At 54.8% G+C, this 16,179-nt stretch overlaps 1 protein-coding gene across 1 annotated transcript; it reads left to right on the top strand.

The window, feature by feature from the left end:
• Window positions 1-1,539: 1,539 nt before the first annotated feature.
• On the top strand, window positions 1,540-14,864 carry LOC101040593 (chymosin). Its single transcript, XM_003933436.3, has 9 exons — window positions 1,540-1,601; window positions 3,574-3,724; window positions 4,733-4,850; window positions 5,959-6,077; window positions 10,557-10,756; window positions 12,166-12,279; window positions 13,061-13,205; window positions 13,789-13,887; window positions 14,629-14,864. The coding sequence occupies exons 1-9, from the start codon at window positions 1,540-1,542 to the stop codon at window positions 14,764-14,766; spliced, it is 1,146 nt and encodes a 381-aa protein (XP_003933485.1). The 3' UTR covers window positions 14,767-14,864.
• The last annotated feature ends 1,315 nt before the right edge of the window (window positions 14,865-16,179 follow it).

Here is a 16,179-nt window from a genome sequence, read left to right as displayed (position 1 = left end):
TGGCAGTGTCCTGGCCTTCTGGGGACTTGGCCGTCGGCTTTGTGAAGGGATGTGGCAGGCTGGGAGGCATTGCCGTGGTGGGGATCAAATCCCGCCGCATCCCTAACTTCTGTTACAAAACAGCAGTTCTGTTGATTGGCCTCCTGAGGCTCCCTCCTGAGCCCCTTGCAAATCAAACGTATGCAACTCTAGGGCTTATCCCTCTCCGCAGCACCAGTGTTTTTGGGGCCACCACATGCCAGCCTTTTCGGCTGTTCCCGCCTGCCCTGTCTTATACCCTCTGCAGGCCCCCCTCTGCAGGTGGGCATCTGTCCTGGAGTCAGGCGGCTGGCATCGTGCTCTCCCACTCGCCTGTGGACCTGAAGCCCTTGCCTTCTTACGTTGCCCACCTTACCCTTACTCATCCTGATTTGCCACATCAGCCTCCCCTGGTCTTTGGAATATGATCTGCTCCGACAGCTTCGTGGCCGCAGCCTTTGCTTTCCTTCTTATCCCGACTCTCTTTCTAGCTACAGACCTCAGAGAATCTCTGGCCTCTCCGGCCTGGACTCCAGTCCAGGGGTCTCTGCTCAACACACACCCTGCACGTGTGCTTCTGAGAGGCTCTCTCTGCACACTCGAATGGGACTCAGAGGTCGAGTCTTGGCCTAGGCTGTTCCCTATCCTGACTATCACTGCCATCTTTCCCTTCTGATTCTATGTGGGGGCACTTGTCTGCTTTTCCAGTTCAGCCCTGCCCCATTCTTCCAATGCCAGTGTGATCTGGGATTGACTTAACTCTCCCCTCTCCAGCACCCTTCCACCGTGGAACCAGGGCCTATGTCTCTAGGGGTGCAGGTGGCTCCGGCCTGCCTTCTCTCTTAGACTGTGCTCTGTAGGAGTGGAGAGCACACGTGCTCTGTGTTGGAAACCCCAAGCTCCACTCACAGGAATGACAGAATGAATAATTCCTCTCTGCCACAGATGCCACTTTGGGGGAAGACTGAGTCCCCTGTCACTGGAAAATTGGGCTGGGGGCAGATTCATGGGTAGGGCAGGGTGCCGGCTTCCAGTGAAGTCAGATCGAGGAGGGGAGGCAGATAAGGTTGGAGTGGGATCTGTGGGGAGCAGGCCTCTTACGGAGCAGAAGGTGGAACACGGAACACATTTCTGGCAGCAGCGCCCCCTGTGTTGGCTCAAGGAGTCCTGTTTGGAAGTGGGGAGCAGGTCAGAGAGGCCTATGTTGACATGTCTCAGTCTGAAGACCCGGCATGTATATTTTTCAACTTTGAAGTCCCTGGAATATAGATATTCTGAGATAACACTCAGAATTCCTAAGACCCACACTGATAAGGGCCATGAATTACCTCATTCAGTGTGAGCGGCCCTTATCAGCATGAGTCTTAGGTGTTCTGAGTGTTATCTCACTGTGTTTGTGGACTGACCTGCAGTCAGGGGCTTTCTCTGAAGTCTGGGCTTCTAGCCACAGGGCACCCAGCTCCCTCTATAAAGGCCCTGCGGTGGCCACTGGCTGGATCAGTGGACAGCCTGCGGTCCAAGATGAGGGGCTTCGTGGTGCTCCTTGCGGTCTTTGCTCTCTCCCAGGCCAGTATAATCAGCAGGTGAGTGTCGGAGCCCAGGGGAGGGCAAGGAGGTCTCATCATTCTTTCTGGGAGGTCTGTCCTTCGTCTTCCAGCCATTGGTCCCCAGGGAGTCTTGGGAGAAATGCTGCAAACTCCCAGGATAACAGCTCCCTGTCAGTCTTGGCTTTGCACGCTGGGACCTTTGCTTCTGTCTACCCCTGCATTTCAGAGTGTGGTGAAAAGAACAGGGAACCAGATGGGCAACTGGGGAGATAGGGCATGGCTCTGGAGTCAGACCGCCTGGGGTTTGATCCTCAGCTCCATCACTAACTTAACTCTCTGTGCCTCAGTTCTTCATCTGTTCCTAAGACCTGGATAATAGTATCCATCTCATAGGGATGTTGTGAGGATTATAGGACTTAATATTTTAAAAATGCTTCAAATGGTACATACTGTAAAAGCTATATATGCATTTGTTAAACAAAATTAAGTTCCCTATTGTACTAAGTCCTTTGTGGGTGAAGATAACAGGTTCTCCTCCCAAAATAATTGACATTGATGGAGCTGTTTGCTCCTAGGTGCCAAGCACTTCACTAAATCCTTACCTATGCGATCACTAATCCTCATGGATTAAGTAGATGTTATCATTTACATTTTATAGGTGAGACACTGTTGTTCAGGAAGCGTTCCTAAGGAGGGTCCCTGAGCTGTCTGAGGCCGCATGGCTAGTAATGGAGGAGCTAGCACTGGGCCTCAGGTGGACTTGCACTCTTGCCATGACATCACACAGTAACCTGCAGGTGCTCAGGTTTGAGTCTGGGCAAGCCCTGAGCACAGGGAAAGCTGGGTCCCTTAAAAGGGGTCAGGGTGACTCCAACTGGCCAGGAATCTTTGCGGCAGTCCTGAAAATAAAGTTCCTCCAGGTCCCAGGAGCGCTAGCTGCCCCAGCACTTGGGGTGTGAACAAGCTGTGAAAACCGATGCTCTCTGCTGCCATTAGACGGCTCTCAAACCACTTTCACATCTGTAGTCACATCTCAAGTTGTTCTTCAAACCAGTCTCACAGAGGAGGACCGCAGAGTTCTTAGCGGTAAAAGGGACCGTGAGAATCACTGAGTTCTAATTCTATCTACAGGAGAGGAAACTACTTCTATCTACAGCAGAGGAAACAGAACCAGAGAGGTTGAGCCACAGGGCTGGTCAAAGGCAGGGCTAGGAGAGCAGCTAGAAAGGAAGGGGTTACCTAAGGGAGCTGCAGCTCTGAGGGTTTTGAGGAGCCGCCCAAGTAGACACAGACAGGGCAGCGCCAGGTCTAGAACCAGCTTCTGTGTTTCCTCTCTTGATCTCTTCACTGTTGATCTGCCGCCATTGTCTAAAACTCAACTTTCCTCAGGAGGCCCCTGTGAGACTGGGCTCTGTGCTGAGAAACCTTTTGATAATTTTCCACCCATCTTAGGGAAAAAGCCACCCAGAGAGTGGAGAAACAGGGTTAGCAGAGGGCAGGATCATTGTGGTCGCATTTGCCAGCGTGTGGGGACGCCGTTCTCTGCTGCAGACAGTGTACTCCTGGAGGGCAGAGACGTGTCCTTTTCAGTATCATGTCCCCTGGGCCCTGTACAGTATCTGGCACAGCAAGAATTTGGTGACTGAATGAGTGATAAGGTGCTTGGTGTCTTTCAAACCACGGGTTTCAAAACTCATTAGTGGGTTGCAAAACACCTCTAATGGGTCTCCACCAGCATTAAAAAAAGAGAACGAAGCAGAAAATATTAGAGGGTATTGCGGTTTGTAAGGATAGGCATTGATTTTTGAATTGACGTAAAACACATTTCTTACTTTGAGTTATGATTACAAAAAATTTGAAAGCCGTTGGCCTTGGGTCCGTGGGCCATTGATTGGAAGGCTGGCTGGGAACAGAGTGGAGGGAGTGGTTTGTGGAGCCCACTTCTGGGAGGGTGAGCAGCCTGCGGGAGATGCACACCCTCCTCACGAATTCTTCCCCATCTCCTCAGGATTCCTCTGCACAAAGGGAAGTCGCTGAGGAAGGCCTTGAAGGAGCGTGGGCTCCTGGAAGACTTCCTGAAGAATCACCAGTATGCGGTCAGCCGGAAGCACTCCAGTTCTGGGAAGGTGGCCAGAGAGTCTCTGACCAACTACCTAGATGTGAGTGGCTCTGCCATCCTTTCCACTAATGAAGTGGAGAGCGCCCCTCGGCCCCTGCCTCGCCACAGCTGCTCCTCCTCCAGAAATCTTGGAGCCTGTGGTAGAGGCGGTCTCCCTGCCCTCAGTCAGCTCCACAAGGGGCCGGCCACCCAGCAAAGGCAGCACTCCTGCCTGCCAGCTCCGAATGCCAACAGGAGGGTCTGAGAGGGTCTGAGCTCAAGTACCTTCCTCATACAACATCCCCAAGGGGGCATGAGCTGCTCGCACCCCCCACCCCCCCACCATCCAACCTCACACCTGCCTTCCCGGCCAGGGAAGCCCTGCCTCAGTCTGACTCAGCAGGGATGGAGACAGCTGGTGCCATTCTGCAGCTGCCCAGGACGCGGCCACCAGCTCGCTCTTCCTCCCACCTAGGACCCAGGCAGGAGCGCCCCTGCTGCCCTGCTCTTTCCTGGAGCTTGTCTTCCCCTCAGCCGTCACTCTTGTCAGAAAACAGCCAGGCTTTTTTTCTCTTCGGTTCTCTCATTTCCTTATCTAGGTCATCCTCGCTGCCCGCCCCCAGCCTCGGCTCTGACGGTGGGGAGAGCTGGCAGGGAGGCGCGCGTGGCAGGGGCCACTTGGGCTGGGACTTGGGGCTCACACCTCACGGATGCCCCACCTCTCTGTCCAGGTTCCTTTTGCCCCGGCAGGGGTAACCCATGTCTCACCCAGGCAGGATTTACATTGAGGTCCCAGGTCTGCTTCTGAGGCGGATTCCAGCAGTGGTTGCATGGCCTGTGGGAGGATGAGGCCAAGTGTGGCTGGGGGTGGGAGCCCAGGAGAGGGCTGGAGGTCAAGAACCCTCTCAACGTTTTCCCTCTCCTTCTGTTTCTCCCCCCTTGAGACACCCAGGCCACTGGGCCGAAAGCACAGGGCCTCCCCAAGTGCCCACACTCCCTGCCCAGCATTAACCCACACCCTACTGCCCCCTGGTGCTCCCACCTCTGACTCAGTACCATCTGCCCTCAGTGTCAATACTTCGGGAAGATCTACATCGGGACCCCTCCCCAGGAGTTCACCGTGGTGTTTGACACGGGCTCCTCTGACCTCTGGGTGCCCTCTGTCTACTGCAACAGTGATGCCTGCCGTGAGTGGCCGCTCTCTTCTGCCCCAGCGCCTCATGTTCGGATGCCCAGGCTGAGTGGCCAGGGTGGTCAGGGTGGCTGGGGGGAAATGTGGGGCGGCAGGACAGCTGGCTCTGACCTTCTCAGCCTCCCAGTTGTGGTCCATCTCCTCACCCATCCTCCCAACTGATCACAGATTTGGAAGATTTGAAAACCATGGGTCTTGGCCCGTGCGGTGGCTCACGTCTATAATCCCAGCACTTTGGGACGCCGAAGCAGGTGGATCACTTGAGGTCAGGAGTTCAAAACCAGCCTGGCCAACATGGTGAAACCCTGTCTCTACTAAAAATGCAAAAAATTAGCTAGCCGTGGTGGCAAGCACCTCTAATTCCAGCTACTTAGGAGGCTGAGGCAGGAGAATCGCTTGAACCCAGGAGGCAGAGGTTGCAGTGAGCTGAGATTGTGCCATTGCACTCCAGCCTGGGCAACAGCGATACACTCTGTCTCAAAAAAAAAATTATGAGTCTTAGCTAAAAATTACGGACCCTTATTTTATTTTTTTGTCTCTATTGGGAGCCAAGACAAGCTGCTTACCCTTTGGAACCTCCATTTTCCTTTCTATAAAAATGGGGCTATGACGTGCCAGTGAGAGCTGAGAGAGTGAAGTGAGAGGGTCTATTACAAATAACAAGTACATGTGTAACACATGTTAATGATTGATTTCTCCACCAGTCCTGGGAGATTGGTGCTCTTTTTTATCCCCATTTGACAGATGAGGAAATTAAGGTTTGAAGAGGAAAAAGGACTTGGCTAAGATTACTCAGCTGGTAAAAGCAAAACATTCGCAGAATCTTGACTCTTTAGGGATGGCTTTTCCCTTTCGTTTCCGTGTGGAAGCTACACAGCTGGCACTGGGAGCCAGAGCGGTGGGTGGAGCAGCAAAGAATAATGTTCTCTTTTCAACTGTGGGACCAAGGCTTTAGAGAGAATGGGCTGCTTATTCTCTGTAGAGAGAATTGCCAGCATCGAGGCCATATTCTCACAAGGCCTGCTGAGAGTTTCAGCCCTGGCTGGCGCTGTAAGTGGTGAGAAGACTCTAAGGGCCCCACTAACTCTGGGTCTATGTTTCAGAAAACCACCACCGCTTCGACCCGTCCAAATCCTCCACCTTCCAGAATATGGACAAGTCCCTGTCCATCCAGTATGGCACGGGCAGCATGCAGGGCTTGCTGGGCTACGACACTGTCACTGTAAGTGGGGCTGCGCCACCAGTGCTCACCGCGCCTTTCCCACGCGCCTTTCCCACGCACCTTTCCCACGCGCCTTTCTCACTGGCCGCTCTCTTTCCCGCACGCTCTGGTGGCCGCACTGCCACTGCGCCGAGAAGCCCTTTGGGTGCTGCCTGCCCAGGTGACTCAGGAGGTGAGGAGAGGGATTTTAGCCAGCAGCCAGCTGTCGGCTGTCCCTTCCTCCGGCCTCTCCTTGCCGTGACAGCACGCAGAGGACCCTGAGGGCCCTGTCAGGTCCGGGTTCCCGGCTCCCCTATCCCTTTTCATGCATCCTTGACACTAGTGCTCAGTGTCCTATTATGATCTTACTTTTAAATTTCGTTTTTCTGACAGCCCTTTGAGGAAAGTATCATTATCCTCATCGTTCAAATGAGGAAACTGAGGCTTGGATATGTTGCTACCTCACCTGAAGCCACATAGCTGGTGCAGGGGGACCTGAGTGTGGGTCCTCGCCCCTGACTCTGAGCAGTGCTCTTGGCTTGACCTCATGCTCTGTAAGTCAGAGCAGCATCTTCTTTCAGGTCTGAAAGCACCCGTCCCTCTAGGATAAGGGCTCCCCTTTCCCTGGACTCTTTTTGGCCTCCAAAGTGCCTAATACCTAATATGATGGGCACATAGTAGGTACCCAAAGCATGTTTCCTTCCGCATGCACCTTCTGGTATGAGAACTCCAGCGGTGTCTCTTGGGGCTGACCACCTCGATTTTCCTCAGGCTCTTCCTTGGGTCTGGCTGAAGTCTTTCTTGCTTTGAGTCCAGAAGGGTACAGTCCTCTGTAGACAGAGTATTTTTCTTGGTGGGCAGGTGCCTGCCAGGGTATCCCGCTCAGGCCTCCCCAGGAGTCCATGCCAGATAGCAGAGGTCTCGGCATTGCCTGCTGAGCTGCCCAGCAGTCAGGCCTTTGCCAGCCAGTTCCCCTGCCTGGTCACGCTCCGTCTGCTGGCCTGAGCCATTCACCTTCTTCCCTGCTGTTTTGGGTACATCTTCGCCGGAGAGCTGGCCTGGTGCCTAGCCGTCTCAGCGGTGCTGCAGTGGGTTGCTGTCACTCACCACCTTGGGCAGGATGTAGGGAAGAGAGCTTCGTGGTCAGCCCTACTCAGTGGTCTCGTGTGGAAGCAGAACAGGTGTGGGGTGGGGCATGTTGGATGCCCTGGCCTGCTTTGAGGCTGGCCCCACACAGGTCTCCGCCTCTGCATGTTTGGGCCATAGTTGCCTAGGGCCAGTGTGGGGGCTAGGCTAAATGGGGAAGTCATCCCAGCTCCCTGTTTCAAGCAGGAAGGTTTTGGGGGAGGAGGAAAGATGAAGAAGTCTAGTAGCCCCATCCTGGCACCTGGCTCAGATGATAGGAGGGAAATCAGGGTCAGGAACAGGAGAACAGGAGAAGGGGTTGCTATGGGAGCTGTGGGCAAAGCAAGGGGGGGCTGTAGGCACAGGCCGTGGGGGACCATGGAGCTCTATTCAACCTGGGGTCCCCATCCAGGAATGTTCTGAGGAGGAGCCCAGAGGAGGGGGTGCGGGGTGCTAAACTTTGAGGGGAAGGGGATCCATGGCACTGGGCACTGCAGACAGGTGCAGGGCTCTGGGTTGAAGATACAGATGTTTCTCCCTGGAGCTGTGTGACTTTAGGTAAGCCTCAGTTTCCTCATCTGTAAAACAGGTATAATAATACTTACTTCAGAGGGCCACGGTGAAGATTAAACACACCAAGTATCCATTATTTGTCTGTCCTTTCATTCCCCATGCCCCATCTGTTCCCACATCCTGTTGGCCTCCTTCACAACCCATCGAGGATCTGACCACCTTGAATACCTCCCCGGGTGCCTCTGGTTCTGCGTGGCCATCTCTCTCCTGTTTGACTGCAGCAGCCTCCCAGGGCACTCGCTGCTCCTGTCCTTGTCCCGCCACCATCTGACACAGCAGCCAGAGGAATCCTTTAAAAATCTAGGTCCTGGGCCAGGTGTGGTAGCTCACGTCTGGAATCCCAGCGCTTTGGGAGGCTGAGGCAGGTGGATCACAAGGTCAGGAGTTCGAGATCAGCCTGGCCAAGATGGTGAAACCCCATCTCTACTAAAAATCCAAAAGATCAGTTGAGTATGGTGGTGGGTGACTGTAATCCCAGCTACTCGGGAGGCTGAGGCAGAGAATTGCTTGAACCTGGGAGGTAGAGGTTGCATTGAGCGGAGATTGCACCACCGCACTCCAGCCCGGGCAGCAGAACGAGACTCCATCTCAAAAAAACAAGCAAGCAAATCAACCAACCAACCAACCGACAGCTAAGTCCTGCCACGCCCTCCTTTTGCTCAAAATCTTTGTCTGGCTCCTGGTCTCACTCGGAGTCAGTGAAGAACCCTCCACGACTGGGCCCCATCTCCTGGCCTCCTCTCGCCTCTCTGCTTCATTTGCTGTTCCCTCCGCCCCACGTGCACCCTGGGGGACTGGACTCTCTTAGGCTGCCCTCGGCCAGCCGTGCATTTCTCACACATCTCCAGTGCTCCTTCCTTCTTCAGCCTCCGCCCAACATCATTTATCAAGGAGGCCATTTCCCACCATTGCGTAAAATACCCTGCTGCCTTTTTGCCTTTGCCCTGATTTACGTTTCTTCAGCGTGCTTGCTCCGTCTGACATGTTCAACATGACTTCTTTAAAAAACTGACGGCCCGTGTCTCCACTGGAATCTAAGTTCCCCAGGGCAGGCAGTTTCTTTGGGTCATTGCTATGTTGGAGGCCTCCAACCACTGTTTCTTGGCAGAAAGCAAGCGTGAATGCATGCACTCTTTGGCACTTAACCAAGACTGTTTATTCATTCCACAAAAGCTTAGGGAGCCTCATTCTCAGAACTGAGGATACAATGATGAACAAGAAGGACAAAGGGCTGCCCTCCTAGCGCTTACCCTCCATTAGGGGAGACAATGTGTAAGCAAGATGACTTTGCACAGTGTCGGGCAGCATGAAGAAAATGAAACCAGAAAGCATGAAAGAGAGTTGCCGGGTGCCAGGGGCCAGGGCCAGCGGGCACGATGGCTGGTTGCAGGTTGAGGACTAAGTGAAGTGATTGTAGATGCCAGACCTCAGAAGATCTGGGGGAAGGCAGAGGGCACAGTAAGTGCAAAGGTTTTGGGGCAGGGTGAGTGGGGGGATCTGAATGAGGGGGAGACCAGCGTGACTGCAGCAGAATGAGAGGAGGTGGGGAGCAGAACCAGGGTGTGAGGGGACTCCAGGACACAGGCTTCATTCTTAGTCCACTGGGATCCGCCGGAAGGTTGGAGCAAGGGGCAGCAGTACTGGATTTTACTTTTACTTATATTTATTTTATTTAAATTTTTTACTTTTTTCCTATTTTTTTTTTTTCAGAGACAGCATCTCACTGTGTTGTCCAGGCTGGAGTGCAGTGGTGCAATCATAGTTCATTGCAGCCTTGACCTCCGGGGCTCAAGGAATCCTCCAACCTGGCTGATTTTAAAACATATTTTTTAGAGGCAGGATCTTGCCATGTTGCCCAGGCTGGTCTCAAACTCCTTCTCTCAAGTGATCCTCCTACCTCAGCCTCCCAGGTAGCTGGGGTTACAGGTGTGCACCACTGCACCGGCTTTGATTTCCATTTTTAAAGATCACCTTGTCTGCCCTGTGTGGAGGGTGGATTAGAAGGGGCGGAGTGGAAGCAGGAAGGCTGGTCCAGGACACTTTAGTGGTCAGGACAAGAGGCAGTAGTGGTCAGAATAGGCTGGTGGATACATCGGGCATCCAGGGAAGTGGGCAGCTTAAGAAAATATTTTGGAGTTAGCACTTTCTTAGTATAGTGCCAATCAACATTCAATGATCAAACACTTAGTACATGTCAATAATGTTCAGTGTTAGTATTATTTAGTCTAAACACTGCCTTGAGGTGTAGGTATTATTATTCCCTTAAACAGACAAGGGGATTGAGGTACTTGTCCAAGGTCACATGGTCAGCCCGTGGCAGAACAGGAGCCCACGCCTGGGTCTTGGAGACGTAAAGCGTGTGCATGTTCTTTTCGGACTTCCTGCTGCCTCTATGGCTGTTTGCTGGGAGGTGTTCCGGGCACAGCTGGTGGGAGGGCTGCAGGCCTGCCGAGGACCTCGCACCATCCCTCCTTCTGCCTCCTTCTTTGAGCTCAGCCCCAGCTTTTGCACAATGAGCACCAGTGTCTGCCCACCTGGCCCTCCATTCCCCTCCTCCCCTGCCTCATTGGAGCGATTCCTCAAAGTCATTGCACTAACTGCTGGCAAAGGAGAGGAGGTTTTTGTTGCTGTTGTTTCGTTTTTGTTTTTGTTTTCTTTCTCTTTAGGGCAAATAACTATGTTGCCAGTAAGAGGAAAGGCACTGGAACTGGCTCCTGACCCGGGCCTGGCTGCCCCCCTGGCTTGGGATGTTTCTGTCTCTGGCTGTGGGACCTAGTGGGGGTCATTATGATTCTCTTGCAGGTCTCCAACATTGTGGACCGCCACCAGACTGTGGGCCTGAGCACCCAGGAGCCTGGCGACGTCTTCACCTACTCTGAGTTCGACGGGATCCTGGGGCTGGCCTATCCCTCTCTGGCCTCTGAGTACTCCGTGCCTGTGTTTGACAACATGATGGACAGGCACCTGGTGGCCCAAGACCTGTTCTCAGTCTACATGAGCAGGTAGGAGCTGTGCCAGGCCAGGGCCTAAGTTTGATGTCCTCGTAAGGACTGTTGGCTGAGGGGAGCGTCCACTCCTTGGGGACACTGCAACTCAAGGGTAGTCGCCAGCATCCAAGCAGACCTCCTTCTTTCCAGGCACATCCAACCTCTTGTTCAAAGGTCCATGATACAGTCATTTACAAAGCCAGAGTTCACTGGACCAAAATCTGACCTTCCTTTCTGGCATTCAAAAACAGAGCCTGGTCCTACCTCTGCCTAGGGGCTTTCGGGTTCTTTTTCCTAAAGCTGCAGGGCCTCAAGAACCATTTGCTGACGTCATTGAGCTGCACAGACTTTCAGAGCTGTCTCCAAAGGAGTCCAACTCCTCCTTTGACTGGGGAGGAAGCTGAGGCCTGGGGAGGGCCCGACACCCTGAGTGGTGCTGGCTGAGCCGGACCTGGAGCCCGGGGCTCCTGCTCCCAGTCCTGCATTTCCTACTCTATCTCCTGCACCCTGTGACGACGCAGCTTGGCTCAGACTGAGGGAAGGGTGGCAGGGAGGAGAGAAAGGGATCCTTCCCAGGAGAAGTTGCTGGATGGCTGAGGCAGGGGAATGAAGTTAGGGGGTTAATTAGTGCATTCATTCACTCAGTAGATACTTACTGGGCCCTTACTATGTGCGGGAGCTCTGCCAGAGATGGGGACACATCAGCAGATAAGACAGACTGGCAGCACTGCATACACCATTGCAATCAAACAGTCGTGATAAGGGTGCTGCAGGGGAGATTTGGGTGCATCAGAGGCTGAATAACTGGGGAAGCACCGGCTGAGGGCGGCCAGGGCAGGCTTTGCTGAGGGAGGAGTGGGCGTTGTCCAGGGAGAAAGGATACACCAGAGCCGGGAGCTGGGATGGGCTGGATGAGTTCTCAGAGCCCAGCGCAGTGCTCCAGAAGTGGGTGGGTACGGTGTGTTTCCCAGCCTGTGTGGGACACAGTCCCAGGAGGAACTGAGGGGATTTGCGTTTGGGTGACAGTTCCAATCCAAAGTGTAGATTTTGTTGAAGACCCCCCATCCCCCTGGAAGAAGAAAGCCCTGAGTGGCAGCCAACAGGAAGTAGGGGCATAGGGAGCAGCTGGGCACACCTGAGGGTGGCTGGGGCAGAGCCTGGCAGTCTGGGGACCTGTGGGGGTGGGTTACTTCTCTGGGGTTGGGGTGGGGGCTGCAGCGCTCAGGAGAAAAAAATGCTGCTGCTGACATCAGAGCAAGCCCAGTGGAGGAGGAGTCAGAGGAGGCTGGAGACCTCATCTGAAGTGTGGGGTGGGCGTAGGACCAAGGAGAGCGGACTGGGTCTCAGGAGTGTTGGCCCCAAGGTGGGGCTGGGCACCTGTTTTCCGAGCCTCGCTAAAACAATGCCCCGCACCTTGGTTTCAGGAATGAGCAGGGGAGCATGCTCACGCTGGGGGCCATTGACCGGTCCTACTACACAGGCTCCCTGCACTGGATACCCGTGACTGTGCAAGAATACTGGCAGTTCACTGTGGACAGGTGGGTGAGCGGCCACCCGGTGCGGGCCTCAGCCAGTGGCTGATCCACGTGTGGGGATGTGAGGGCTGGGGCGTCAGGCCACATACTCTGAGGACTGCAGCACAGTAGCTCCTAAGACCACCCACGAGAATCCGAACTTCCAAGGCCAGTGACCTTTGTCAGTGCTACTGCCACATATTCTCCTGCGCGTTAGGAAGACCAGCTATCTTTATGGGGCACCTACCGTCTGCTAGGCGCTGTGCTGAATGATTGTGTGACTGTCTCATGTATTCCTCACTGAGACCCCATGAGGTGGGTGCTGCTGTTACCTCCACATTACAATGCACTAACCTCGTGTTTGAACCTCACAACCATCCCTCGAGGAAGTTAAGGAAGGGGTTACTAATGTACCCATTTTGTAGATGGGAAGCCTGAATACACAAGGGTTGGGTAACTGGCTGGAGACACACAGCAAGTAAAGGGAGAGTAAAAGCTGGAAACCAGATCTCAGACAAGGAGTTAGGTACTCGTTCTACCCCTTAATGCGGGTGAATTTGTTGTTTTATTAAAGTTTCTGTCCCGTAGAAGGTGGGATGTCCTCAATTTAGCCACTGAGTTGGAAGTACATGGTTTTAGGTCTTTTCTCTGTGCTCAGAAAGTACTGGGGGTTCCAGGAACGGGCCCCAGGGAAGGGGCTGAGGGCTGGGGGCCTTCCCTCCCTACTGCAGATCCCGGCAGGGGAGGGTGGGAAAGACCTGCGGAGGGAGGGCTGGGATGAGGCCATCCTGTGTATGCTGGGCAGAGTCACCGTCGACGGCGTGGTGGTGGCCTGTGACGGCGGCTGTCAGGCTATCCTGGACACCGGCACCTCCATGCTGGTGGGGCCAGGCAGCGACATCTTCAACATCCAGCAGGCCATTGGAGCCACCGAGGGCCAGTTCGGTGAGGTGAGGCCAGGCCCCGCCGCCCCACGAGGTTCCGTTGAAGTCGGGCCCCTTCACACAAATGAGAGGATGCAGGGGTGGTGAGGGAGCCCGCTTCCCAGCCGAGGGTGTGGTTTCCCGGAGGCCTTTGCAGGGGCCTTTGGTTTTGGCTCCGTTGCCGTGGGAGCCCCCATGCCTCATGTGGCAGCTGCCTTCTGACCTCCTGTTCCTCTGGGAGCAGTGCCCTCCCTGACACGCTGGGCTGTGCTGTGCCCCTTGTTCCTTTTCCACCCCCGAGCCTGCCCCTCTCCCCCTGACAGCCAAGTGCTCCCAGCTTCCCTGTGAGCTCTGGCTGGGTCTAGATGGAGAGACACTGAGACAAGCCCCCTGGGTCCCAAGGTCTGTCCCTGGGTTCATGACAATTGTGACTCTTTTGAGAACCATGTCTTGGGACCAGGCCTCACCCTGAGAGCCTCCTTGTGGTCCTGGGTGTAGGCAGGGCCCACTGCCCACCCGATGGCTCACGAGGTGGCGGGAGGGGTTCTGGGCCTCTGCCAGTCCGGTTACACCCTCGCTGCTTCTAAGAGGACCTCCCTGGGTTCTTTAGTTTGACATCGACTGCGGGAGACTGAGCAGCATGCCCACAGTTGTCTTTGAGATCAATGGCAAGAAGTACCCACTGCCACCCTCCGCCTACACCAGCCAGGTATGAGTCCCAGAGAGGAAGCCTGGGCTCCTCCTCACCCTCTTTCCTTCCCAGCTGCCTCCCCCAGCTCCCAGCTGGGCCCCTGGTGAGGCAGTGATGGTGGTGATAAGAAGTGGCATGGACTCCACAGAGAATGGAGGGGCATGCATTTCGACGACCGGCCCTTCTGAATGGGCCGTGTTGTCTTGGGGCTTCATTTGTGGCCACTTCAGCCTCATCCTGGGAAAAATGGGGACCAGGAGGCACGGCGCACTAAGGTGTGAGGGAGGTTGGGGTAGGCAGGCCCGCAGCTCCCCATGGCAACTTCCCTCCCTGCTCAAGCTTCTAAGTCCCAGGGCCGAGAGCTCCGTCCAGGGTTTGCTTAGCTAGTCTGGGCTTGGCAGGTCCCAGCTCTTGGCCCCACTGACCTGCTCTAGCCGGCTATCAGGGCAGTAGGTGCTGAGAGCCGGAGGCAGGGGCTGGGGAGGGCCAGTGATGGGGAGTGGGGTGCCGTGCAGGGAATGGGGCTCAGGATGCCAGGACCCCACCTGTGATCTTGGATTGTGTCATTTTATTTTTTGAATCTTCATTTCTTCATCTGTCGAGAGATGAATCCAATACTTAATTGTTTATCTGGGAAGGTCATTTCAAGGAAAAAATGGAGTCAGAGGAGGAGCAGCTGTGGGTGGGGTATAAAACACCCATCTTTAGGTACAGCAAATGGGATTGGGACCAGCGTCATCTCTGCCTTGCCTTTCCCAGGACCAGGGCTTCTGCACCAGTGGTTTCCAGGGTGACTACAGTTCCCAGCAGTGGATCCTGGGGGACGTCTTTATCCGGGAGTATTACAGCGTCTTCGACAGGGCCAGTAACCGCGTGGGGCTGGCCAAGGCAATCTGAGTGCATCACCAGCCACGGACCTCGATGTGACCGAACACACACACGCACACGAAGGGGATGTGCGGACAGATGCTTCCCAATAAACAACACACTTCTGCAAAGCCCGACTTCCCTTATTGTCACTGGGGCTGAAGCCGTGCGCCGTTGTGGGGGTGGATGTGACTGCCAGGTGGTGTGTGGGCACAGCGGGGGCTACGTGGTGGGGAGGGTTGCGGAGTGGAGACTGCCTTGAGGGCAATGGCTATTTCAAGCTCAGGTCAGGGACAACCAAGGCAAGCCTTACCTACCTGTCCTTCACTCTAGAGCTTTCTGGGCAAAGGGCACAGGAGGGGACACCCTGGCAGGATAAGACTCGTTTGTTCCTGGGGAATGAGAGGTAAGGTCGTGGTGGTGTGGGGATGGCTAGAGAACGCTTGGCCCCTGGAGAGGAAGGCTCTAGCTGTATGTATTAAGAGAGGGGGCTCGCTGCTGTTGGAAGAAGCCAGATGAAAGAGTGGGCAGGGAGCTCGGGGAAAGATCTGAGTCCTAGGCTGCCATCCGCTGTGGAGAAGAGTCACAGTCCGGACTCCCATCCTCAGGCTCAGGGGCTGCAGTGCTCAGCGCGGTGCCATTGCCGACAGCAGGCTCGTGTTAACCTGGCTTTCAGAGGCTGTGTGTCAGAGCTGGATGCCTGTGTTCAGAGTCCCTGTGAGTGCCCAGGCTCACAGAGTCCTGTACATGCTTCTGGGGGATGGCCAAGCAGGCAATCCAAACATTACAGGGTCACAAAAGGGCAGTCAGGTGACTTTAGGAAGGTTTTCTTGGTGATGCTACTTTGAGGCCCCTCAGCTACCTTGGGAGGTAGGTGGATAGCTCTTGGGGAGATGACGGTGCTTGGAGTCTGCTTGGCAGGGACTGCCAAGTCATGCTTTGCTGGGAGCTGCATGCGTCTGCTCTCCAGCCCTCCTTCCTTTTTCTTTGCACCCCCTTCCCACTTTAGACAGTCTTTTCCCCCGTCGGGGAAGACAATTGACCAGGTGTTTGTTTTCTAAATCAGAGCTAGTCTTATCTCCTCTGCTTCACCCATCCCAAAGAGAGTGATCCAACTTTCTCACACCTTGATAGTAGCTCAGCCCTCAGAAGGCCTTGGGAAGCGGGTGCGGCCGTCCTGCTATCTAGCCCCGCCCCTACCTCAGGCTGACCACAGGCCTGCCCTGCAAAGAGCTGGAGCAGGTAAGGCCCAGGTCTGCAGGAGCCAGAAGCTGCAGGTTTGGCAGTGACACTTCACAAAGGAGACTGTCGTTCATGAGGAGTGAGGTGGGGGCAGGCGTGGAGCGGGCTCTGACTTCCTTCTCCCAGTGGCTGCTGCCAACGGGATCTGGTTGACAGGCTATCTGGGGGCATCTCCTGGGCCTTTCTTAGCAATACCCAAGG

This window comes from Saimiri boliviensis, chromosome 11, assembly GCF_048565385.1.
Source record: "Saimiri boliviensis isolate mSaiBol1 chromosome 11, mSaiBol1.pri, whole genome shotgun sequence".
Classification (NCBI taxonomy): Eukaryota; Metazoa; Chordata; class Mammalia; order Primates; family Cebidae; genus Saimiri; species Saimiri boliviensis.
Note: the sequence above shows the minus strand (reverse complement) of the source record. Positions and strands in the feature narration are given on the sequence as shown.